This window comes from Kwoniella botswanensis, chromosome 1 (assembly GCF_036426115.1).
Source record: "Kwoniella botswanensis chromosome 1, complete sequence".
NCBI lineage: Eukaryota > Fungi > Basidiomycota > Tremellomycetes > Tremellales > Cryptococcaceae > Kwoniella > Kwoniella botswanensis.
The window spans coordinates 17,100,030-17,124,071 of NC_088599.1; the positions used below are offsets into that span (position 1 = coordinate 17,100,030).

The 24,042-nt window shown below is 45.9% G+C and overlaps 9 protein-coding genes across 9 annotated transcripts; 6 read left to right on the forward strand and 3 right to left on the reverse strand.

The window, feature by feature from the left end:
* Positions 1–229: 229 nt before the first annotated feature.
* Positions 230–1,964, forward strand: L199_006469 (uncharacterized protein; the record flags this gene model as incomplete). The annotated part of the gene is made up of 8 exons (XM_064892168.1): positions 230–372; positions 465–520; positions 601–679; positions 779–914; positions 1,018–1,161; positions 1,282–1,385; positions 1,470–1,528; positions 1,636–1,964. The coding sequence occupies 8 exons, from the start codon at positions 230–232 to the stop codon at positions 1,962–1,964; spliced, it is 1,050 nt and encodes a 349-aa protein (XP_064748240.1).
* Positions 1,965–2,084: 120 nt separating this feature from the next.
* Positions 2,085–2,804, forward strand: L199_006470 (uncharacterized protein; the record flags this gene model as incomplete). Its single annotated transcript, XM_064892169.1, has 3 exons — positions 2,085–2,108; positions 2,240–2,248; positions 2,358–2,804. 3 exons carry the CDS (start codon positions 2,085–2,087, stop codon positions 2,802–2,804), a joined length of 480 nt encoding a protein of 159 aa, XP_064748241.1.
* A 301-nt stretch (positions 2,805–3,105) lies between these two features.
* Positions 3,106–7,018, reverse strand: L199_006471 (uncharacterized protein; the record flags this gene model as incomplete). The annotated part of the gene is made up of 13 exons (XM_064892170.1): positions 3,106–3,208; positions 3,273–4,030; positions 4,096–4,281; positions 4,353–4,475; positions 4,540–4,956; positions 5,021–5,440; positions 5,511–5,774; positions 5,840–5,907; positions 5,965–6,067; positions 6,124–6,411; positions 6,473–6,580; positions 6,635–6,691; positions 6,764–7,018. The coding sequence occupies 13 exons, from the start codon at positions 7,016–7,018 to the stop codon at positions 3,106–3,108; spliced, it is 3,150 nt and encodes a 1,049-aa protein (XP_064748242.1).
* Positions 7,019–8,018: 1,000 nt separating this feature from the next.
* L199_006472 (uncharacterized protein) lies at positions 8,019–9,841 on the forward strand (the record flags this gene model as incomplete). Its single annotated transcript, XM_064892171.1, has 6 exons — positions 8,019–8,221; positions 8,284–8,639; positions 8,734–9,002; positions 9,078–9,192; positions 9,251–9,431; positions 9,487–9,841. 6 exons carry the CDS (start codon positions 8,019–8,021, stop codon positions 9,839–9,841), a joined length of 1,479 nt encoding a protein of 492 aa, XP_064748243.1.
* Positions 9,842–10,400: 559 nt separating this feature from the next.
* Positions 10,401–11,552, reverse strand: L199_006473 (uncharacterized protein; the record flags this gene model as incomplete). The annotated part of the gene is made up of 6 exons (XM_064892172.1): positions 10,401–10,599; positions 10,686–10,816; positions 10,884–10,987; positions 11,065–11,260; positions 11,322–11,451; positions 11,521–11,552. 6 exons carry the CDS (start codon positions 11,550–11,552, stop codon positions 10,401–10,403), a joined length of 792 nt encoding a protein of 263 aa, XP_064748244.1.
* Positions 11,553–11,816: 264 nt separating this feature from the next.
* Positions 11,817–14,557, forward strand: L199_006474 (uncharacterized protein; the record flags this gene model as incomplete). The annotated part of the gene is made up of 9 exons (XM_064892173.1): positions 11,817–11,876; positions 11,938–11,999; positions 12,061–12,314; positions 12,378–12,832; positions 12,890–13,036; positions 13,090–13,914; positions 13,976–14,160; positions 14,240–14,379; positions 14,457–14,557. 9 exons carry the CDS (start codon positions 11,817–11,819, stop codon positions 14,555–14,557), a joined length of 2,229 nt encoding a protein of 742 aa, XP_064748245.1.
* A 675-nt stretch (positions 14,558–15,232) lies between these two features.
* On the reverse strand, positions 15,233–20,068 carry L199_006475 (uncharacterized protein; the record flags this gene model as incomplete). Its single annotated transcript, XM_064892174.1, has 7 exons — positions 15,233–15,672; positions 15,740–15,956; positions 16,057–16,413; positions 16,527–16,849; positions 16,924–17,157; positions 17,263–19,168; positions 19,229–20,068. The coding sequence occupies 7 exons, from the start codon at positions 20,066–20,068 to the stop codon at positions 15,233–15,235; spliced, it is 4,317 nt and encodes a 1,438-aa protein (XP_064748246.1).
* Positions 20,069–21,804: 1,736 nt separating this feature from the next.
* On the forward strand, positions 21,805–22,461 carry L199_006476 (uncharacterized protein; the record flags this gene model as incomplete). The annotated part of the gene is made up of 2 exons (XM_064892175.1): positions 21,805–21,944; positions 22,050–22,461. The coding sequence occupies 2 exons, from the start codon at positions 21,805–21,807 to the stop codon at positions 22,459–22,461; spliced, it is 552 nt and encodes a 183-aa protein (XP_064748247.1).
* Positions 22,462–22,961: 500 nt separating this feature from the next.
* On the forward strand, positions 22,962–23,551 carry L199_006477 (uncharacterized protein; the record flags this gene model as incomplete). Its single annotated transcript, XM_064892176.1, has 2 exons — positions 22,962–23,108; positions 23,186–23,551. The coding sequence occupies 2 exons, from the start codon at positions 22,962–22,964 to the stop codon at positions 23,549–23,551; spliced, it is 513 nt and encodes a 170-aa protein (XP_064748248.1).
* Positions 23,552–24,042: the final 491 nt, after the last annotated feature.

Here is a 24,042-nt window from a genome sequence, read left to right on the forward strand (position 1 = left end):
TTGACATCTCGATTGGTTTTGCCAATCAACAGTACTAAATGATGTTTACGATATAAATTAAGGTAAATTTTCGATCTTCTCACTGCAGTCAAATGAAAACCCAGCAAACCTTCAAAATAATCACGAACCACGCAAAGCTTCAAAACGACAACGAAATAGCAACTAAATACCACATGTTGTAACATTTTGAACAGACCAACGTTTTTACGGAAAGCATCCATAGAACAACATGGCATCGTTAGCTGAACAACTGAAAAAAGCTGAAAAGGCCTTAGAAGACGCTAAAGAACGAGGATCGTCAAGCGTGGAAGCGTACGAAGAGAAAGTGGAAAAGTTGAAGAAGGAATTGGAGAAACCCCAACCACATCCTGAGTGAGTGAGAGAGTTCTGAAAAATCTTCACATCCTTGCTCTAGATGTGGATGAGCAGTTAGACTGATAAGATGGACGATTGATTAACGATAGATTACAATTCGGTCCAATCGCTCAGAGTATCGCATTGATGGTCGCACTGAGTCTAGGTGAGTCCCCTTCCACTAGTGACACCCCCCACCCACACGCATGAGGACTGGACTGATCGTGAGCTCCTTGTGGTACATAGCAATGTCAGCTGTACCATTACCGTACGAGATGATCCCGTTCTATCGTCTATTTAGTACCATCACCACTATAGCTGTTATGCGAGTTTCTGCGATTCTTCTTCAACCCTTACACTCAATCTCCTCTCCTCTTCCTCCTTCCACACTTGGGATGCTAAGCGTTGACACTTTGGCTTCCAGCTGTTACCTCGCCCGAACATCCATCATATATTATGGGTATCAACAAGCTTTAGACAAATTACCGAAACCTGATGATCCAGATAAAGAGAGGTTCAAGAAGTTGACGGCTAGTAAGAAACCCAGACAGGATTTATGGGTGAATCTATAACTTGATCTCACTTTGCTTACTGCTGGATATCTCATCTTGACTTACACAAAACGACTAAGCTAATTATCGCCAATTTGTATCTCTTTACCAGGCTCATACCCGATCTCATCCTTCTGCGTTCCTGACTACCAAAGCGGCAGCACCTAGGTTGTTCCCCTTTCCACTAGGTAAGACTAGACCTGACGCTGCGATCAAGGATGAATTGTGGTGGGAAGGAGGTAATGCTCCTCATGTTGTGAGTGGTCTAGCAAGCTTCCTTCACGAATTTGAACGAGTCACCAAAATCCAGATTGCCATTGTATCTTTGGGACTATATACAAAGTGCTGTTCAACTAATTTTGGATGCTGTTGACAGGGCCACTTCAACCGACCTAAATTACCTCAACCTCCTGCACCTGATGAAGGTGTATTGATGAAGAGGGTACAAGCAAGTATGAAGCGAGAAGACCAAGAGAAGATGTGAGTGATTCATACTGCATATCCGTATCATATGCTCATCTGCATCCTTGATAAACTCTTCGCTGATTTCCTATAACTCGTTAGGTGGAAGAAGAGGATTCGCTCAGTGCAGATTCTATGTCTCATCGTTATCATGTCATTTGGTGAGTAATCAATCACCTTGAATACAACCATAGATCAGAACCAAGTACCTCCCGAAATTATGAACTTACAAATTATTCGGATACTGACCCATTTGTTTCGATCATAGTCAACCAAAAAATCGCCATTGCATGCTTATGTTACTTAATTTACCATACCCTTTCAACCGAGATCCAGGCCATGTTAGCTCCTCCACCCGATATGGAACAAGTATGGCGATACATCGATCGAATGACTCAGAACAAGAACGAATCTGCACCCAAACCTACTCAAATGACTGGTGGCATGTCATACCTTTACGAAAGAGATAGTGCCAACGCAAGTAGCGTCAAGGAATTGGCAAATGTACCGATCGAGATGGTCCCTCCGCATGTGTTGATGACTACTCAGAATCATTGGTTTGTTGGACCTGGTAATGAGATGAAGGGTGAGAAGTAAGTTGAGCCGTTATAAGGATGCTAAGCAGAGTGGAGGACAGTGTTCTATTCATCCAACATGTATATTATGTACCATATAAATACCTCGTAATGAGTGTGATGCATATATACATTTTGAAGGATGTCGGATAGAGTTCCAGCTACCGTTACTTGAGTTGATGTCGTACAAGACATTAACCTAAAGGTCTGATTTGCGTAGAGCCTCGCCAAAACCGATAACACTTGATTATATCTACCCCATTTTCTTGTACTTCCTCTTACCAGACCCATTAGCAGGACTCAAATGTAAGTCAAACTGTCACCTGTCACCTGTCATAGTCCAATCCAATCGCACATCTTTCCACCCCTTCTCATTTCACTGATACTTTACATCTCCTCTCACTTGTACACGTAGAATCCATCCGTGTACTTAAACCAGGTGGTACCCTCTCCCTGTCCACACGGGGATGTTCTGGTCCCTTGCAGCTTCTTCAACGCGCCATCTCCTTATTACCTTCTTACCCACTCTTTCCTCCTTCCCCGCCTCCAGGCGGAGCATGGTCGCATCCCCGTTACATCCAACAAATACTCACCGACCACGGTACTCACCGACCACGGCCTAATTGACATCAAGGTCGAACCATACCAGTTCGTTCAGGTTGCCGATTCTCCGGGTGACATGGCTAGGAAGATGCGCCCCGTCGTTCCGATCCTGACTGCCAAATGGGGTAAAGAAAAACAAGAATTAGGTCGGAAGGTGTTTGAAGAAGTAGAAGAGATTTTGAAGAGGGAGCAGGGTGAGGGCCCGGTGAAGATTTGGAGTATAGCTTTGGTTGCTATTGCTAAGAAACCGAACGAGTAGGAGGAACAGCAACAAGGAACAGCTCTTGAGTGTAACATGAGTCACCCAGAGTGTACATCTGGATCTGCAGTATGCTGTATATACTAAGTTTGGCATGGATGACAGATTATCTGTAAACAGTGTACTGTACATAATGAAGATCATTCACATCAATGTCAAGCTTTGTAGCCGCATCTAACAAACAACTCAAAACCTTCTGAAATCTTACAAGAACTGTCCATGTGATATTAAACCTGTCCGACCGAATTATTCTCGACCAAACCCATATACCATTATCGTCATCTATTCTTCAAATCGATGTTTAACCCCTAAGCATCCTTCTAACTTCAGCTCCACCCACGCTCATCTTCACTTGATCGGCGTGTATCATCTCATCTTCTGTTACGATCTTCTTGCCGAGTGTCCTAGATTTTCAGATAGACCATATCAGCTACAGTGACAATCGTACGGAAGGATCAAATAACTTACCTTTTCTTCTTAGTCGTGGTCTTAATAGGCATCTCATCCTCATCTTCAGATAGTTGAAGTTGGCTGATCCTCTCGCTCAAAGGTGCAGGCGTCGAAGGCCCACTCAATGGATTAGCAGTCGAGGTAGATACTTTTGTACTCTTCGCAGGTGTATTAGGCTTCTTCGGTTTAGCGGGAGTAGCTTTCTTTACAGGCGATAAGTTCCTACTAGGTTTCTTAGGTGATCCAGTTGTTCTTCTCGTACTCGAAGCTTTCCTAACGGGCGACGAATTTCCACTATCATCGCTGTCTTCATCCACATCATCTTCCGAATCGGAAAGTGTGAATGCCGATTCGTCAGAATCAACTTCTTCCTCATCCGCATCCTCATCATCGTCCTCCTCACTCTCTTCTTCCTCCTCTTCATCCTCGTCTTCGTCTGTGTCTAGAACACTCTCTTCTTCCGAGCTTACAGACTCGCCTATGGGCTTGACAGCTTCCACATCATCATCTTCAACTTCCGATTCCAGCTCAATCTCCTCTTTCGTAGTTTCCTCGACTTCTTCTCCATCCTCGGTTTCTACAGTAGTGTTCGCCTCAATACTTGTATCAGCTTCAGCGCTGACATCTCCATGGTCTTGGGCAGCCGGTGAAGGTGAATCGGGCAGATCAACAGGTTTGAAAGAGTCCCTGGTGAGAGTGATCTGCGGTAATCCAGGTGATCTCATTACGAATGGATCGGATTCTTGAGTCAAGACGGAGTCATCTCCTGATGTCATCTGTACCCGGATCACCTAAAGGTCAGCTACGTACTTCTTATCACAGTAAGGGAAAACAAGCTTACCAATGAAGCATCAATTGCAGATTCAAAACTTTCATCTGGATCTTCCATCGAGACATCCTCACTGATCCTCAACGATGTCGCTGAACCAGGTTGGAATGGGGCGCGAGCGATGCGATGAATAGCCGGCGTCATGGTTCTCGTGACTATGTCGATCTTTCGATCCGTTTTAAGGTCGTTGGCAGCGACCTAAATGGTAGACAGCCTCAGCTTCTTCGCATGATCATCGAAACCTAAACTTCAAACTGTAAGAGACCTACCTGTTCACTAAGATGTTTACTGAAATCATCGTGCATTCTCTGCAATGACTCTTGCATCTCTTTCGCTACCTCCTCCCGCACTTCAACTTCGATCGAGGCATTCCTCATCTCCGATTCGTACAACTGTTCATTTCGAAATGGTATCGTCAGCTAATGTCTGACAGAATTCACCAGTGAAGCGACTCACCCTTGTTTTCATTTCCTTCAACTGATCGAACAGGTATTCCACCAAAGCATCTTTATCCTCTTCATCACTCTCACTCTCACTCTCTTCAACAACCTCTAATTCCTCTTCCACCATTACAAATCCTTGACTTTCTCTATCCATCGCTAACTTCTTGCTGTTATCTTCAGGTTTGGGTAAAACAGGCACAGTCACTTTGATCTTCATTGGACCGTGTCCATGACCGTGTGCATGTCCACTAACGGCATTTCGCAATGCGGAGAATTGCGTGCTGATCTGTCGTTTTAGCAATGGAAACCCGGAAGTTCCCACCTTGTTCGAAGCGGTAGTTTGGATCTCCCTCGCTATGGCTGAAAATCGCATGACATGCGAGTTCTCATCAAAACCGGTATCGTACGGGTTGACGTTGACGATGATGACCTGTCATCGATGAAATACATCAGTTTATCACTTTCAATCATTCAATTGATAAGATCAGACATACCGCTCTTCCATCACCAACGAAAAAATTCTGGAACACTTCAGTCAACTTCGAGTGTCTGAAAGGAACGACTGATAATTTCTTCTTGGTTCCGGCTACACCGCTACCTGATTGATGCATCCTCTGCTGGTTCGACCTAAGCACCTCAAGACATTGACCCAGGACCATTAGGGATTTATTGATGTTTCCAGCTTCCTTCAACCTATCTCCGGTGGTCTGTGTATTTCTCGTCCTCTCAGATCCAGCTAAATCAACAATAGCTAATCTCGATACCTGAGCGGAGTCGGGATCGTCAGGCGCACCATTATGTATCCTGACTACTTTGATTGTGAATATACCATGAGATCGTGATGACTCCCTGTTGGCGATGGTACCGAATACTTGTCTCGCGCTTTGTCCGGATCGGAACACGGCCAAAGCTTCCTGCAGATCATCATCATCGTGTCAGCTTCTAAGATAACAACCTTTGAGAAAATTTGCAAAAATAGCTGACCTCTCGAGTCCTAACCCGGACATCTTTAAGCCCAGCGATATATTTGCCATTTCCCTCCGGATCATTCTTCAGCGATAAAGCATGTCGTTTAAGTATACCGCCGCCTCCGTTGGCCATAGCTGCAAGGTTGAAAGACGAGGTAAGGGCACCAGGGAAGCCATAAGTGTTGGACGCTCTTGGTAGACCGGCATTTGTAGCTCGACTTCTGGCGACACCAGGTGTAGATGGTGTGGTAGGAAGGGCAGAGTCGAGAAGATCGAAAATCTATGATAGCAGATACAGGGCTCAGCATTATCGAATGGAGCAGCAAGATGACAGTTTAAGCTCACCTTTTCATTGTAAACCTCTGCATATGATACAAAGACTGCATACGAGAAGTTTCGATCCACTTTAACGGCTACTCGCGCAAACATCAATCAGCTGAAGTGATCGTGCTCTTGTGACGTCTACTTACCATCTTCTATCTTCGGTTCACTTGCAGCTAGAGGATCATTCAATATTATAGGATCATCCTGCTCGTCGCTCAGTACCACATCAGCCAATCCTTGCGGTTTGAGCTATAAATACAGAGTCAGCTGGCACAATTCAACCCAGGAGTCTGAGGGCAGCTCACGTTCGCATTACTCTTTAACCCCTCAATAGAATTGAACACTACGTCGATTGACCTGGGTAAAACACCTCTATCCGCTGCTGAATGAGTAGAACCACCTTGAATAGTGTAACTCTTCCCACTGTTGCTGACTCCATAAGCGAACAATAATCCATTTTCACCTTGTAACAGCTTCTCAACTAAAGGTAAGGTCGTTGTGCCGAAGAAAGATGATTGAGGGGTGGTGGGAGGGAAAACCTTGTCGAATGAATAGATATGAGGTGGTTTAGGTATGTGATGACGAGATGACTCCTAATGACGCTCGCATGTCAGCTACCTCCCAGGTTGTCCTGAAGATATCTGGATAGCTCACCGATGGTGCTCTCATCAATACATCCGTTTCTGACTGGATCTCGAGGTATGGTCTAGTTGAGGTATGTCCTTCCGAGTCTGCTGGTGAAGGTCGTATACGAAGGTATGCCTACGACTCTTGATGAGCACTCCGAACTGTACCCAAGGGTAGGAGAAAGCTCACCTGGAGACTCTCTGTATAATCATTGTGCTCTTGTACAGTAGCTTTCTTAACCTGCGTCTATATGATTAAAGATAATCTCGTCAGCTCATACAGGCACTCACTTAAAATCTACCTGCATCGGAAGCTCACCTCTTTCTCCTTCTGCCCAATCTTGCCAGACACCTTCCTCAATCCTTCCTTCCCTTTAGCCAACAGCCCAGGTGTTCTAGGCAGTGTAGCTGCACCCATCCTCGATCCAATCGCAGGACTGGCAGTTGGTTCCTTCGCAGCTCTCAATCTAGTCACTCTGCCTGCGTTCGATTGGGTAGCTGGTGCTATCTCAGATCGTTGAGGTAAAGGTTTTGACCTCGAGGAGGAAGAGGCCGTGGGTGCTGTCGGTGCCATGGTGGTTCATGAAGAAGTATAGTGAGTACACAAGAAAACAGAAAGAAGGAACAAAAAACGAAACGTTGAAAACAGTCACGGTTTGACGTTGTTTATCCAATTTAACTGGGTTACGTACACGTCCCACGCGTCAGCACGCGAGATGCACGTGGAGTGGTCATTCCCCCTCATCCTGAGCTTTGTCCTGATTCATCTCCTGTTGTGGTTATCATTGTTGTCATCTCAGCTATCTGAGCAAAAGTGCGCGCTGGATTCCAGCAATAGCAATGAACAACAGCGCCTCAGATTGCTGGAGAGCAAGGGAAAGCAGATTCAGTATGAGCGACTCATGGTAACTGCTCAGCCAACAGAAAATCCTTCTTATCGAGGTCTGGTGATACTTGTCGCGCTTACGCTTAGAGAAATTGGCATTTGGGCATTGCCCTTTGCCGATAAGTCGAGATAATCTTCATAGGGTCTCTTCCCAACCCTCCTTATTATGGGATTGAATGACTCAATCCAGCTCAAAGCTGAGCGAGTCCATTCGCTGGTGAATTCCGGAAGGAGCTGAAAGTCATGATAAGCATCAAAAACATTCGGCTAAATTCCGGCATTCATTCACCATTCATAGCTTAACGTACCTTGCTTGACCCTTTCATATCCGATCGTATGTTTCCCATGACTCCCCTTCTACTTCTATTTGCGGTGGACGAGGAGAACTGTCCCCTTCTCACTGCTCTTGGCAAAGCGAAAGACCACAACCTCGAGTTGCTAGAAATGGTTAGACCACTTTCTTCTAAGCGTCGCCTCTATGAGGCTCGTATCTAATGGTACCGGAGATGCGCGACGGATTCATGTCCACTTGACTTGACTTTATCGCAAGCTGAAGGACTATAGTCCGCTAATCCGTAAAGACCATATATGAAGATAGGCCCTTATGCGAATGCCATTCCCCTTTCCTCTTGTTTCTGGTTGATATAAGTACTCCTCAGGTTGATGCTCGACGAGTGACTCACATAGAATGTCACATAATACAGCTTCAGCAGGTATCGCAGCGAGTGTGGCACCAGAGGATGGTCTGAAGGTCCCTGTGGCCGAGACGAACGTCGTCGAGACTCAAATTGACTACGATGCGACGAAGGAGATAGACGAGGAATACCTTAACAAACCTAGATACATCAGGTTTTATCGGGGTGTTCTTTGTCAGATGCTTCTTTTCGGAGCGTAAGTCCCATTCCAATCAAACATGTGCACAACCTTCTCCCACTAAAAATCGTTCTGTGCAGCGTCTCATTCGTCGGTCCAGCATTGGCAGATGCGATGAGTAATCTCGGTGGAAATGGTCTGAGTGATCCGAACCTTGCGAATCTCGCTCAAGCTCTAAATTACGCCGGTACCGCTCTGATGACTTTCTTCGGTGGTCCTCTGGTCAACAAGCTCGGTGTCAGATGGGCATGCTTGATCAACGCTGTCTGCTTTCCTCTAACTGGATCAGCTTCATACGTAGTCGCGAAAGGAGGTCCAGGGTGGTACCTAGTCTTCGCAAAGATCGTCACAGGGTTAACCAACGGATTCGTCTACGTCTCAGAGGGAGCAGCAATGTTAACTTATCCAAGATTACATGAACGAGGAAAATATCTCAGTTAGTGCTTCGTTCGTCTCATCTCAGTATTAGCCTTCGCCTTGTCTTCAATCTAATATACTGTATGGCCTACATGACTGATTGCCATCTGTAGGTATTTGGTCCGGTATGCGAAATTCAGGAAGTATCCTGGGTGGAATCGTCGCGCTGGTCACCAATTACAAAACGGCCGGAGCGGGCGGGGTCGCATGGAGCACATACATAGTATTCATGACTCTCGAATCGACAGGATGGATTTGGGCTTTACTTCTCACTCCATCCGAAAGAGTAAGGAGGAACGATGGTACTCGTGTACCTATCTCTCGTAAGATCACTTGGGCAGAGGAGCTGAGGGCTCTGATCAAACATCTCAGCAACAGACGTGTAAGTCTACTGTGCTCCCAAATTTATATCACTTCCCGCACAAGCCAGCCAGGGAGCTAATACTCTCTTGATTAGTTATGGTTAATCGCTGCACCTGCTTTCTATTCTTTCTTCTTCCTTGCGCCTTTCGGTACATACCTCACTGTTCATTTCAGTGTCAGAGCTCGAGCACTGTCTTCTTTCCTTGCCCGTAAGTAACTTTCCCTTATCGTCCTGCTTCTGATGGGTAATGGCTAACCAGTCAATAGCTACGACCGCTGTCGCTACGACTTTGATATATGGTCGATTCCTTGATTTGAAGTCGTTATCCCAAAAAAAGAAAGCATGGATGGGAATGATCATCTGGCTCGTACCTCAAATCGCCGCATTGGTGTGGGTTAACGTCAAGCAATGGACTCTGCCCAAATCCACCGCATTTGATTATACAATGTGAGCATCTCTACCGTGAGCAGGCTGGGACATAAGACTGACAATCTGTAATCAGCGACTCGGGTCTCTGGGGTAGAGCATACTTCTGCTACCTTGTCATGTTCGCTTCGGGATACTGGTGTCAGGTCTACCTCTATTGGTGTCTCAGTACTTTCTCGACCGATCTCAAAGCCTCTACGCGAACTGGAGGTTTGTTCAGAGCTTGCGAGTGTGTCGGCCAAACAGTCTCTTTCGCGATTGGATCCAACAAAGCTCGACTGTCAGCATTGATGGCGCTCAACGCAGCACTCATTGTACCTGCTGTTATCTCCCTAGCGGGACTGATCTCGATCATCCCGGCCGCACCAGCTGCTGTGGACGATATGGTTGACACTGAGGTGCTTGAGCAAGTTGATCAAAAGCATGTGTAGAGATGAGAGATGGGTGTCGTAAGAAGACATAAGGAGTAAAGTAAATCGGGCCTCAAAGAAGGGATGAGGTCAATATTGGTTGACAGATAGGATTGAAGAACAAAAATTACCCGCAGTCGGCTAAATCGATAGCTCTTGTAGATGAGTTGGGTATTTGTAATGAATGATACGTGTGTAGATCAAGACTTTCGATTGCCTTGTGATTGGCTTCAAGATCCGCAAGCATCATTTCTATCGTAGCAATTGTGACATGTCAGTTGCAGCTATTGGTGATGATATTTGTGGAGCAGTCGGAATTGCAGGAACATAGGTGAGAAGGGATGCGATGTAATTCGTCAGTGACATTGACAACGAAACCATGTTTGGTATCAGAGATCAGCACTTCCAGTCAGATCCGTTAATAATGCGACATCTGGGATAGCCTGAACTGAGCCAACAGACTCGTTTTCTTATGATCATCTAGCATGGAACGGAAGAGACAACGATACATGACATGACCTGACGCAAAATCAGCACATATACCATTACAACCAGATTCCGTTGGTGACCACTCACACAATTAGAAAATAACATCATCATCTTTACCTTCATCCAACATATCAGCCCCGCCAGCCTCACCACCACCGATCCCTTCATCTCTGTGCAGTTCTCCACCACCTTCTGTGAACTCGGCATTTTGGACTTGTCGGGATTCGTTGGCCTTCTCCGCATCTCGTTTCTTCTTACCTTGGACTTTCTTGAGTCGGAAGAACTCCTCACTATCGGTTTACATATCAGCATAAGTATGGGCTCTTCTCCAGTACGAGGAGGAGTCACAGCGCCTCGATGTGAACAGACGACTTACCGATCCATCTCATCCAACTCTGAGTTGATATATTTTATTGTATTATCCAGACGAGGAATGACGACATGCTCGATGGCGTTAACTCGTCGGTTGGTCGCTCTGATAACTTCATCAAGGATAGTGAAAGCGGTCTAGTCATGGTATCAGCAGTGTGGGGTATTTGTATATCGCTTCAAAAGTGTATGAGAATATACGTACTTGCAAAGAAGCCAGCTCGACCAGAGTTCCAACAGCTTTCACATAGGTATCTCTACATTTCTGGATCTGTTGACCACCTCTACTCAAACCGGTGAGATTGAAGTCTACCCAGCAAGCATCTTTTAGCATCCACATTGGTTCTTCAAGAAACGTATGAATTTTAATGAGACAGCGTACGCACCACTGGCATCTTTACTTCTCACGCCATCAAAGGCAGGTAACACAACCCCACTAACATTCTCCTGTCTCGCTTGAACGGTATAACTAGCTTTCTTGACTGATTCCTGCACTTGATATCCTATATCACCAGCCGTGTAGGTGACTTCGGCAAGTGAGAAAGATGCAAGTTGAAGTACTCTTCCCATCAATCTTTTGGCCTACATACATAACTGTGTCAGCGGCCGTGCGTCATTTCCGAAAGTAGTGAGTCATACCCACCTCGTCGACCTTTCTCAAGATAGTTCTGAATCTGGTAGTGAGAGCATCTCTCTTCTTAGCTAGCAGGGAATGTCCAGTCTGAGCACCCTTCAATCGACCTTTGGTCAAGGTGAGGTTCATACGTGTCGGGCTGTAATGACATCAGCACTGCTCATTGTACGTTGACAACTAGAAATACTCCGACCGTAGATGTACTTACAAGACTGCTTCTCTTGGCCCTGTACCAGACATCTTGGAATGCTTCAGTCTTAATCCTCGTTGTCTGATGAATGGATGATACGTATGTATATGAATTTGGGAGGGTGATGAAGAGAAAGAAAGGAAAGACAGATAGGTGGTGGTGGTGGTGGTGGTGATGCGATTCAGTTGTCACTGGTTTTGCTTTCCATTCCTCCACTTTGACATTTCATCCGGTTTTTTGTCTTTCTGCCTTCATCCTGATCATCTATAACCTCTTGTATCTCGGCATAATACATATGTGTAGTATCTTGGACAATGCCAAACTACGATGAAGATGAAGAGGATGAGTACTACGACAACGAAGAGGAAGAGGATGTAAGTGGATTAACCGTGTAATGAGTACATCGCTAATTAGTCCTCGTAATTACAACTTCAGGAGGATGGTATAAATGGTGTTAATGGGGATGAAGATGATAATGACAACGAGGAGGGGATGGCGTGAGTACATCGAGCTTATGGGTGCTCTTGGCTACATGTATACTCATATCAACCTATGTAGAGACGGCTCGGACGAAGACGGGTCCGATGTGGACGAAGACGCAGAAGAGAACGACAACGACGAGGACGACGAGGACGAAGAAGATGATGGAGACAACGAGGACGACGAGGAAGCGGAAGGAGAGGATAATGAAGATGAAGAGGAGGATGAGGATCAGAATGAAGAGGCAAGTACGGAAGACGAAGCTGAGGGAGAAGGAGAAGCGGAAGGCGAAGATGGTGACATTGTGATGGATGGAGGGGATGAAGAAACCCGTGAATCATCTCCGTCCTATCCAAGCACACCATGAAGCTGACATGCATATGACGGATGTACAGGCTCAGTCAAAAAATCGCGATCACCTTCGTTGAAACCAATATCAGAGCAGAATCAACCTCAACCTCCTCATTTGATACGGCGTAGTTTATTCATCCCATCTTTCAGCACACCACCTAAATCGCTCTCGATAGAAGCTATAGCTGGTATACCTTTACCATCGCCTGTGCACTCACTCGCGTCGACCTCATGTCTCTCATATCTGCTAGCGGGAAGTCAAGATGGGTATGTGCGAGCATACGATTTATGGGGAAGTGTGAACGGTGGACAGATGATGACCGCCCAACAACGGAGTGTGGTCGGTCTCGGAGAAACCATAAATAAAGCTGGGGTGGGTAGGGGATGGTGGGCGAACGAAGTGGAAGGTATCAATAATGGATCAGTAGGGAAAAGAGCAGAACCTGTGTATAGTATGGCTTGCGAGGGGGATGGACTGTTCACTTTGACGGGGACTCAGGTGAGCTATTCGATCTGTCCCTTCTAAACTGCAGCTGACATCTTACCCGTATCTCAGTCTGGCCCAATCAATCTATATACCCTGCGGCATGCTCCTGGTCATCTCGTACATTCTTTGAAAGGTCATACGAATGTGGTGTCATGTCTATCGCTTCTGCCTAACGAAAAAGGTCTATTGAGTGGTTCGTGGGATGGTACAGTAAGAGTAAGTAATTCCTATATCAACTCAACTTCCTCTTGCTGACCAATTTGTTGTAGGAATGGGATCTGAACGCAGGTCAAGTGGTCCGATCGTACCCCACTCACGGTGCACAACTGTCATCCCTATCTCTCCGACCATACACCGCTCCAGCGTCTCCCACGCCGTCTCCCCGCCGGCAGGCTGATGAAGACGAGGTGGATGGGGATGAGGATATCACGACCAAGGAGAATATATCTATTTCCATGGGACCTGAATTCTTCGATAAGAAAGAGAAAGAGGACGAGCAAGCTGCTGAAGATGCCCTTCCTGTCGATGGCGCAGACAAACCGGAAACTAACGGCGATTCGACTAAAGAAGAGAATGGAACTGCCAATGGGGATGTAGAGATGTCAGAAGCGAAATCGCCATCTATGGACTCTTTGTTTGGTGGAGATGGAGATGATGATCTAGATGGCGAAGGAGAGACTGTCCCACCTTCCATCGTCCCTTCAAAAGCTCCTACACCACTTCGAGATGTTACTCCCACCCCGCCAGTGCTAAACAAGCCGAAGGGACCAGGATTGGCTCTACCTGGTCAACCTAAGCTACCTCAACCAGTCGTATCGGAACAACCTACACCTGCTACTTCATCTACGGGTGCTGCACCTCTCTTTGTTCCCCAATCGGCAGGAGCAGGACCTTCGAACGCCCGTCAAGCCGCTGCTCATATACCCCTGCTCAGTCATACATCTTACAAAGCCTTTTCAGAAGATGTGTTGTTGACTAGCTCGATGGATGGTCAAGTGGTACTGATAGATAGGAGGGTACCTCCCAACGAGGGTACGGGAGTAGGGGTGGGAAGATTGATGCCTGGTGAAAGAGCTCCGCCGTGGTGTATGTCTGTGAGTGATTCTCTCATTAGTAGTAATTCAAAGGTTACAAGCTGATGAAGGATGATGGTAGGCGTGTTGGTCAGCCAACGGTAATCAGGTATTAGCAGGTCGTAGGAACGGTACGATCGATTTATGGGATGTGCGACGTTCATCCTCTGCAAAGTCGCCTAATCTATTGACGACATTGAGGACACCGGCTGAATCAGGCCCGATAAGTTGTCTGGTAGCTTTCCCAGATGGTAATCATATAGCTACGTGAGTCGAGTCAGGTTCATACTGGTGTGATATGGAAAAACTGTCAAAGTACGATGCTGATATCTGATTGATGGTGCAGTGCATCACAAGATAATATTAGATTATGGAATACATCGGAATACTTTGGTCAAGAAGAATCGATGAATATGAAGAAGAGAAGTTCCAAGCCGCCTTTCAAGATCATAGCGGGACATCATGGTGGAACAATATCTTCGATGAGTAGGTTCCCGAATCTGTCTCTTATGCAAAGGTGAATATGTATCGAGCTAACGTTGGCTTTACTTCACTTCGTATAGTCGTCGATCCAACGGGTAGATTTCTGATAACTGCCTCGGGAGATAGGGGATGGCAAGGTGAATCAACTAAAGTGGTTTTAATCCACGAAGTCAAGTGGTAAATCCGCGAAATCTCTTGAGACTTGGTATTTGGGTGGATTTCGATATCTTGTGGACATATTGTACTGTACAGAACCATGTGATTCCTATCATTAGATCGGATTATAATGTTGCCAACATTTAACACAATGTACTCTACCAACTTTCGATACAAGACTTGTCAGCCGCAAATGCTTGATATATCATGAGGTTGTGTAGTAAAACGTTTCATCACATTTTATAGCATATGATACTATACCTAAAGGATCCCTTTTATCCGACAAGATACTCATCCACTAATCCCAGCTCACCTAATCAAGGGACCTATCTATCACTCAACGATCCACACCTATACGTACATAATGTCCCCATTCCATTGCCCTGATTCTCCTGCTTATCCCTTTTGTTCTGCACCTATTTGAAACACCGATCGATCGATTAAGCATAACTTCTTTCCTTCTTCTAGTCGAATCGTCCAGCGATTATACCCTGTCGAATGAATAGAACTGGATCGAGGTTATATGAAACCCTATAAGTGAGACAAAGATGAATCAAGTTAGATCAAGTACAACCAATTTACCTCCATTCCCATAATGCATTGTCATTGTCATCGTCATCGTCAAGATATTATATGATATGATATGATTCGACAAGATTCTTCTCATACAGAACCAAAGTGACAGCGAAAAAGATCGATTTTAACCTACACTATCGTGTAACATCCTCGTTATCCTTTCTTCCTCTTTCTCTCTCGGTTCCAAAGCTTGTGAGACTTCATATAGATCACCTCCTTTTTCAACTTCGTCTAAACCTCTCATGATCCACTCCAAGACGGGCTTACATCGAGCGAGGTTATAAGGTTGTGATTGGTATTGAGCGATATCTCGAAGGATCTCAGCGTTTAATGCTCTCTTGAAGAAATTAATCAATGGCTGTTGTTGGACAGCTGTTCCACTGGAGTTGGCAGTTGATGAAGTGGAAGACTGTAATGGTTTAATCAGATTGTTCGTCAATGAAGAATTAGAATTCGAATTGGTCAATCCCTTCCCTCCAGCGGCGTTGTAGCTGTTAGGTCCACCAGGTTGGATGAAATTCTTATTACCGTCTTCTATAAATGTCAAAGCGGAGAGATAGAACCCTAATAAATGATTTCCAATCAGTTTCCTACTCAACTCTCCAATTTCACCAAATGTGACTGTACTCACCAAAGAAAGGCACACAAGGTGGATTAATAGTCTTCAACATATCTCTATAATTCGCAAAATTTTTGGTCGAATCTAACGTCTTGTCCAAATCCGATTTCAAACTTTGTGTTTTGGCACTTAACAATTCCTTGGTCCGTTTTAGTCGCGTGATGGGTGCAGAGTTCAATCCAGCTACTATACCAGCCATCGAAGAGAAGTTGTTGAGGTTTCGGCATTCCTACATAGACATTAGTAGAGTCAGCCAACCTTTCTCCTTGGCAATATATCATTCTCTGAGGTTCAGTTGCCGTTTTCAACCAATGGGGACGCAAACTCACCACCGCCACCTGGATCAATATCTTCATAGCCGTCGCCCTTTGTCTGACATCCTTCGAGCTTAATATATGCAGCGCGACCCAGCCTGCCATTCGATTCGCAGTGAGAATCACATTCCGTACATTCGGAGCGTTGATGGAGCCGGTATTCTCGTCTGCCCAGGCTCGGTTGAGACATTCGGAAGGTTTGATGCGTTGGAAATGGATGAACTCGACGATCGTCAACTGACGGGCAATCTCAAGTGGTGAGACGTCGGTCAGACGTAATTGTCTTCCGGTGACTCGGGGTAAGAGGGGTGCCGGGGGAGATAAGAGAGATCCAGATGCTGAACCACGAGTTTGTTCAGGTTCACCTTGACGCTGTGAATCACAAGAGGTAGTCAGCGCTGTATCCTTCAATGAACAATGTTACTTAGAGGAGTCGAGTCGAAATATGGATAGATGTGGATCATTCAGGCAGAACTCATACTCACTCGCTTCCCCACGAGCGTCAATAGTTGCTTGCTCATCAACTCGCTACCATTAGCCAGCAAAGTTGTATTCGCAAATTCTTCGATCCTATCTAAAACTTCATGATCTGTCTGCTCGATATAATGTCTTTCCAACCATGTTCTAAGCGCGTTGGCTACTCTCAATCTGATCGGAGCTTGCTTTTTCACTTTCCATTCTTGGGCTTGTTGCAAGTTAAGACCGTCAGGTTGAGAGATATTGTATCGTTCGACGAGATGATCGAACAATTCGTGGGCGTTGGTGAATGATCGGAAAGTAAGGAGGAAAGCTTGGAAGAAAGGTGTATCTACATTTGGTTTAGTCAGCATATGTTAGGCCGAGGATATAACGGATAGAATCCTCTTGGCAGCGATGACCCACCCGTCGAACTATGCTGAGTCAACCTTACTACCAGCGCTCTCAATGATCCAGCTTTGACACCACCTTTATCGTCAAATATGATCTCGCCAGGTACAAAGTCATCGGACAGATACCAAGGAGTTTCGGGAGGTGCCGGTGGAGGCACAGTCGCATTGATAGGTAGCTGTGACATATCTTCACCAAGGAGTTTGGCAAGTTTCTTGCTTGGTGTTTTGTTACGTTGGGTACCCCGGCCTGAGTATACAAGTTTCTCATCAGCTTACAGTCTTACTCTGGAGCGATTGTACAGTCATGATGCAACGTTGAGGGCAAATATGAATAAGGCGAGGCAATTCTCACCGTCAGCATCACTTTCGGCTCTATTCCTCCTGAAAGCTTTAAGTATACTGGTTCGATTCCCTTTCTGACTCCCGCTATCACTCTCTGTCTGCTGGTATGCCAAGCTCGTCGTACTGCTCGTTCGACTTCTCTGAGGTGCTAAGCTGGTGGTACTGGCCGAGGCATACGTCAAAGGCATCTGGGCAGGTTGATCTCGAGATTCACCATAATCATCCGCATCTAAGAATTCTTCCTCTAGTCCTCTGACTCTATGTCGTCTGGAAGAACTTCCAGCTCCACTGAAGCTCGTACGGGAGTTGGAAGAAATCATAGACGTTGGTCGACCAGATTGTCTTCGAGAAGATTGATGGTATCTGAATGATCGAATACCGATTTGACCTCTTATCAGACCTTGGTCGACCGCTGCGACTTGTTCACCAGATATTATCAATAGAGTAGGTAATGCCCTGAAAGCAGTAGTCATCCCCACAGAAAGAAGTTCGAGAATGGGTCGTACGTCTTCGAGGGGAGAATCGATTTTCTGAAGTAAGGAGATGGTCACTTGGTTGATCTGTTTCGATGAATTATCTAAATCTGTTATCGCTTGACGAGCTTGATCTACCAGATGTTCATATTCCCTCAGATCATCTTCTCTCGATCGAATCCCATTCCCTAAGTCCCCGTTATCACCATCAACATCAATCACACTAGCTATGTCCAATGAACCTATCGTCTCTTGGAACTTTGTCGACAGCCTAATGAGATCTATTAGCCTATTCTCGGTCCCAATCGTGATGGTAGTGATGTTCCTCAGGGCATTATCGAAGTCATTCTTCAGCCTTTGACATTCTACGACTGAACTCTGATCCAAGACATGCCAGTCATGCTCGTTTCTATCGGTTCTGCCGAATCCCCATTTCCCGCTCAACGGTTCTCCAATCACATCAATACCTAGCCAGGCATTGGTCCTTGATCCTTCTGCATTATCTACTCCGGAATGCTGGATCGTACCTGCCAAAGCGGTATTTGGGAAGTTGGCAATGACATCTTTCACTTTCGAAGCTGAACGCATCACTTCTGACCATATGGAAAGACCAGTTTCAGGTACCCGCTTCGAAGTGACTGCAGCATGGGTGTTTGCTGATAATAATCCGATACTACCTATCAGAGTCATGTCCCCTACCCAGCTTGGTCGGGGCAATTCTTCCATTCGATCTAATGGTCCAACATACCCAAACGAATTCAACAGTTCTCTGATCGCCGATAAAGTGTTCTTGTGAGCGGTTGATAGCATTTCCACTGCACTTTCCTCCCTCATCAAAGCAGCGATCATCCCACTTTCACTTCCTAGATCTTCCGCTCGGGACATCTCTTCCTCAGCCGCTGATCCAGCTACGGAAGCTTCGAATATCTCTCTCAAGGCTTCATTCACATTGTCCATTAACAATCCCATGGTGGGTTTCTTCTCAGGCTGCATCACAGCTTTCAAAGCTTCAGCGGTTTTTCTTTCCCATTCTTCCACTGCTTTTCTCTGAATCTCTACTGATGCTCTCAACGGCCTGGAGGTGGACCCCACACTAAGTCGTTTCATTCCTACACCTACATCTGTCATGGACTTTGCATCACCTTTACCAGCTGGTAGATCTCGTCGGGACTGTCCAGTGAGACGATTATAGTAGAACCATTCTCGTCCGTCGTCGCTGAGTTTCGCAACCCACGGATATGGTATGTCGGCGGATGCTTTGGGAGGAGGTCGGAAATCGTTATCGTCAGATTGGTGAGAGGGAGAGGGATCAGATGGTAGAGAAGGTTTGGCGAAGAAATCATTATCATTTTGGGTTAATCCACTATCGTCCTCTTCTAATCCCAGACCTTCCATTGGCAATTCCCATGAATCTTCTCCAGTCTGAGTATTGTGATAATAAACCTATGATAGGAGGTCAGCTCATGTAGTCTTATGTATGCAGAATGATGTATTCGCACTCACCTGACCATCTGGGGTGATAGAAGGTATCCACGCATCTTGAGAAGCGCTACTACCACCTTGGACTGACTCCCTTTGCTTGCCTTTGGTCGAGAGGGGATGCTGCGTCGATGAGGAATGGGTGGAAGCTGCTGATGGTCTAATTGTATTTTCCGTCTCTTCTCTTTCTCGACTTGGTGAATAGCCAAATTCATCAGGCTCAGATGGAGGAATCATCAACCCTTCTCCTCCTTCAGCTTGAGCACGTCTCCTTCGAGCGACTTCTGCAAAAGCCTGTCCATCATCACCTTCTTCATCATCATCTCCCGCTAACATCTCTCTTGCCAATTGGTCTAATCCAGTATCGCCTCCCCAATCTCCCCATCCACCTCTTAGTACATCATCCATCCTCAAGACATCCTCCTCAGCCTCAGACTGCTGCAAGGGTATTCCACCGTCTTGTTCTTGTAATCTCTTCAAATCCTCTTCGTTAATTTCTTCAACGTAATTACTTGGGAACCAACCTCTCTGACCATCCAGCATCCCATCCCACCAGCCGCTCTCCAACCTCGCAAAGACCTGTATCAAGTCTCCAGCATTGAATGACAGAGCACTATGATCAGTAGCCTGGAAATTGAATCTAGCTCGAACCAGAAACGGTCCGTCCGATTCTGGTTCTTTTGAAGTATCATCTAAGGGAGTTAAAGGTCTATGCTGGTGATTGCGATCTTCGTTTCTTGATCTGGATTGTTGAGAGGGGGACGAGTAAGCGACTGAGTCACCACCTGCGATAGCTTCGAGTGCTGCATATGGCGATATGACGGAAGAGGTAGAGAAAGGACGGGAGGAGGCGGTATCGGTCATGGTCGTGATGGGGGTATGTATGATTTGGTTTACTGGGGTATCAATGTATATCTGTAGAGTATATCGTCAACATGAGCTGTTCGCTGGCTGCATTATGATGGATGAAAAGACGAGAATGCAGTTTCAGATGGAACAATAAACGATGAATGAGGAGTAGTTGATGTTATTGATGATATGGCATGAATGTGATCGGTGACCGTAATTTACGCAACTCAAAACTCACTCTTATTGTTTATCTATCTCTTGGTATCCACTCATCCTCGCATATACATTGAAAAGACAAGTCGACCACCTGTACCGAATCACAGCTGGACTGTAGAGCAGCAAGACTGATGCGCAAGATGTCTTCATTGAGTGGTAGACATGCAAGGTGTGAAAATGTAGGTAGGTAGGTATGTAGTAGGAAGTCTGTGCTCCAGTCTAGTGATACCACTACTACTTCAATCTGCGAACATGGATCGGACTGAACTCATCTCATCACCCAGCCCTTACTCCGACTGTTTATGTGCATATGACAGCCGTCAACAAGGTCATATAGCTGTCGTCTGATCTGTACTCGCCATATGCAAAGCTGAAGAGATACCAACACATTAAATATAGTCGTAACTACCCACACAGTGGTCCCCCATTGCCATCTCCATTTCTCATCAAATATACCTCCGAAGCGATTCCCGATCAAGCTCACCGCTCAACGCTTGGGATTAGACATCTCCAAACAGTCTACTTAGGTTGCCATGCGATGTGTTCCTTTCCGACTCACCCAGGAGGGCGTAGAGCGAGAGCGCGAAAGCCATAGAATGTTCTTGGAAACTTGATCTTGGAGATGATGAAGAATAACGAGAATATGAACTGTCGTCGAGCAATCCATGGATATCCCATCAAAGTCCGAGGATCGATTCATCTACTTCCCTCCCATCCTCTGCGAGAGGATTACATACAGTTGTGTCTTCCACATAGCTCGGGGGACATTCATCTCGTGTGATTTGGGAGTAAGTCAACAAAGCATCTTGAGGATCAATCTGTGACTGCAATACTCTTTGGTATGTTCCAACTCGCGGCCTTTCGGATCTCGCGGGAACGCAACAGGTTAGAGAAGTATAAACAGCAGTCCTAGCACGGCTGAAGAGGGGCGTTCTACCGTTGGAGCAAGGTCGGCGAGGGTCAGTCTCAGTTTCGCCGTGGCCTTCTGTAGGTTGGAGGTCTAGGTCGGATGGGATCGAACAGTTGTCAGGTGTTTGGGAATGGATTAAGATACTGGAAGTAATCTGCAAACATTAGGATTGTGATAGGATCGGTGTGCCGCGCAGATGAATGCTGGGAGGTGAGTTCAAGAGGAAGGAGGCATAGGAAGTCGTAATGCACATAAGTCATAATCAAACTTGAGTAGGGAGCGTCCATCCTTCATAGGACATCATTCTCAATATACGAATGTGTACACAAGTGGCGATACGACACGATGAGCACGTGAAGTACATAACAAGGGTTACGATTCGTGAAAGGTGCAACGACGTGAGATCCCAAATGAGGCAATAGATGGCCTGTTACTCGTGCGACTTTTCTGAATCATCGTCGCAGCATATCAAGCTGTCGCTAAGGGATACCAACGATGTACTTGGATATATATATACTATACACCTCAACAGGATGTCCCCTAAAAACAATACCCCCTCACAACTCGTCGACCCTCCAGATTCATCCTCTCGATGAATCTGGAGGGGAAATTGGCACCAACACCGATGACACTCAGTTCCCTCACGATCTACTCTAAATCTGGATCAAACAGCTTCCTATCTGGTCTATTCAAGAAGACATACGAATATCGATCTCTCACTCTAATGAGGGATCCTACTACTGGATCTTTATGGCTTGAAACGGGGTAAGAAGTTCCAACTCAGGATCCGAATCCTTCAGACACTCCGGGAATCGTCTTTCTGCCTTCACGAAAGAGTTATAAAACCCTATTTCAATACACATCTGACAGTCCACCAACGGGGTACTTACTTTTATCGCCCACGAGCATTGGCGTAGTGGACGAAGTAACAGATTGGGGATCAGCCATCAATTCTTCATACCTCATAGCCCATCCTCCTTTCAACTCCTGTTCCCAGGACAAAGGCAAGCAATATCACGAGAAACGCCTACGACTGGCTGATCTTACTGAATACTGGCTTGCCGACTGGAAAGAATGGAGAAGGTCATACAGATCTGATTCATCCACTTCAACGCCTCCGGAGGAAGTTTCAAAGAAGATATTGAATAGGTTTAGCGATTGTGCCGTGATGAATGCAGATAAGGAGACATTAGAGGTGGTCAGACCGTTTTTGCGCAAAGGATTAACTAGGGAAGAGCGAGGGCTCGATGATTGGTTGGATGTGAAGGGATTTGTACGGTAACATGGGGGAAATCAGAGTGAATCTCAATAGTTGTGCTAACGATCAAGGTCCTTCAACTTTATAGTATAACTCATCATACGATGCAGTGCATGATATTCACTTATCGGTCGACATGCCAACCATCCGTATACGGCTCGCATCTCAAGTCCTGCCATGCCTTTCCAAAAGCAACATAGGACTTCGAGTCTGGAAGCACGAGACTCGAGAATGGAACTTTCCTTGCATTATGTCCGTCACAGTTACTACGTAGATGGAGCTCGGCCGTGTCTCTCTTGACCAAAGGGCAAGTCGCCATCCCTTGGATTCTGGTACAAAAGAGGCATCCTGAACAATGGTTGTAAGGTGCATGCTTCTTATCCGATATGACCGGGGCCTAGTGTAGTCCACTCTACCCTATTTTGACTCAATAGGTATAAAACTCATATCATAAGCTACCATCCCCCTCTTCAACCTCTTGTCGAATCTCTTCTCCAGTTCTTACCTATACATAACACGTCGATATGCCTCAACAATCGGCACAATCCTCCAGTGAGACTGACCCAACCGCGATATGCAGCTGTAAGCGAACCGATCATCCTAATGATAGTACCCAGTGGGGGTGTAACAACACTGTTCAAGGATCTCAACAATTCTGTGATGAGCGTTGTGTGAGTGACATTTCGATTGTCGCACTTAATGCTGGCATCGCTCGAGCAGTGCTGCTAACACTGTGAATTCGCTTCAGCGAGACGATCCTTTATGTCATGCGTCCCTGACAACGCTATCACAAAACATGCATGGCAATTCGCGACAGGGCGGCACTGACGAAGTTGCATTTGAAACTTTCGATAGCATGTCTGCGCATTTTGTAGGCCGCCAACAAGGCTCCTCTTCGAAATTTGACTTCTCAGCGCCATCTAGACCTCCTGAACGAGGAACAGCAGGTTATGACCGGGTCTCAACCAATGACTTGTTATCCATGCAAGAACAAGTCGCACGCATGGGTCCAGAAGAGCAGCGAACTTTCCATGAATGGTTCAGCCATTACGCGAGGACAGGGGAAGAATGGTATAACCCGGATGGTGGTCAACATAATCCTAATGCTGGATAGAACTTGTGTTACTGCATGCACTGTGACTATCAGAACCCTACTACAGTAACTTTAACAATTCCCCGCCTCCATCTAGGATGCTGTAGCAAACCCTTTGTACTGAAATAGTGGCGCACACAAACATATCTACCATGCACTTCATCTTCACTTAGGACTGAGGGGTACATTCATCGAGCAAGACTGATTGTTAGGATACACTCTCTGAGCAATGGGCGTGATGATTTGCAGATCGTCTCCGTCAGTATGATTGCAATGAGGCCCTTTCTAACAGCTTCATATCAAAAGGACTGTTCGCAACCTGTTCGTAAAATATCTGCAACTGAGAGCAATGAGAAGGCGCATCAATGGATCGTTCGAGAACCGGTATCACGCGTCTGCACCACTTCATGCTGGTTGATGTTCGTCTTAGTTATGGAGATCTACTGATAGACAAGGAAGTGACAAACCGAGAAAAAATTGTCCGATCGTGAGCCCAAAAATGAAAATGAAAA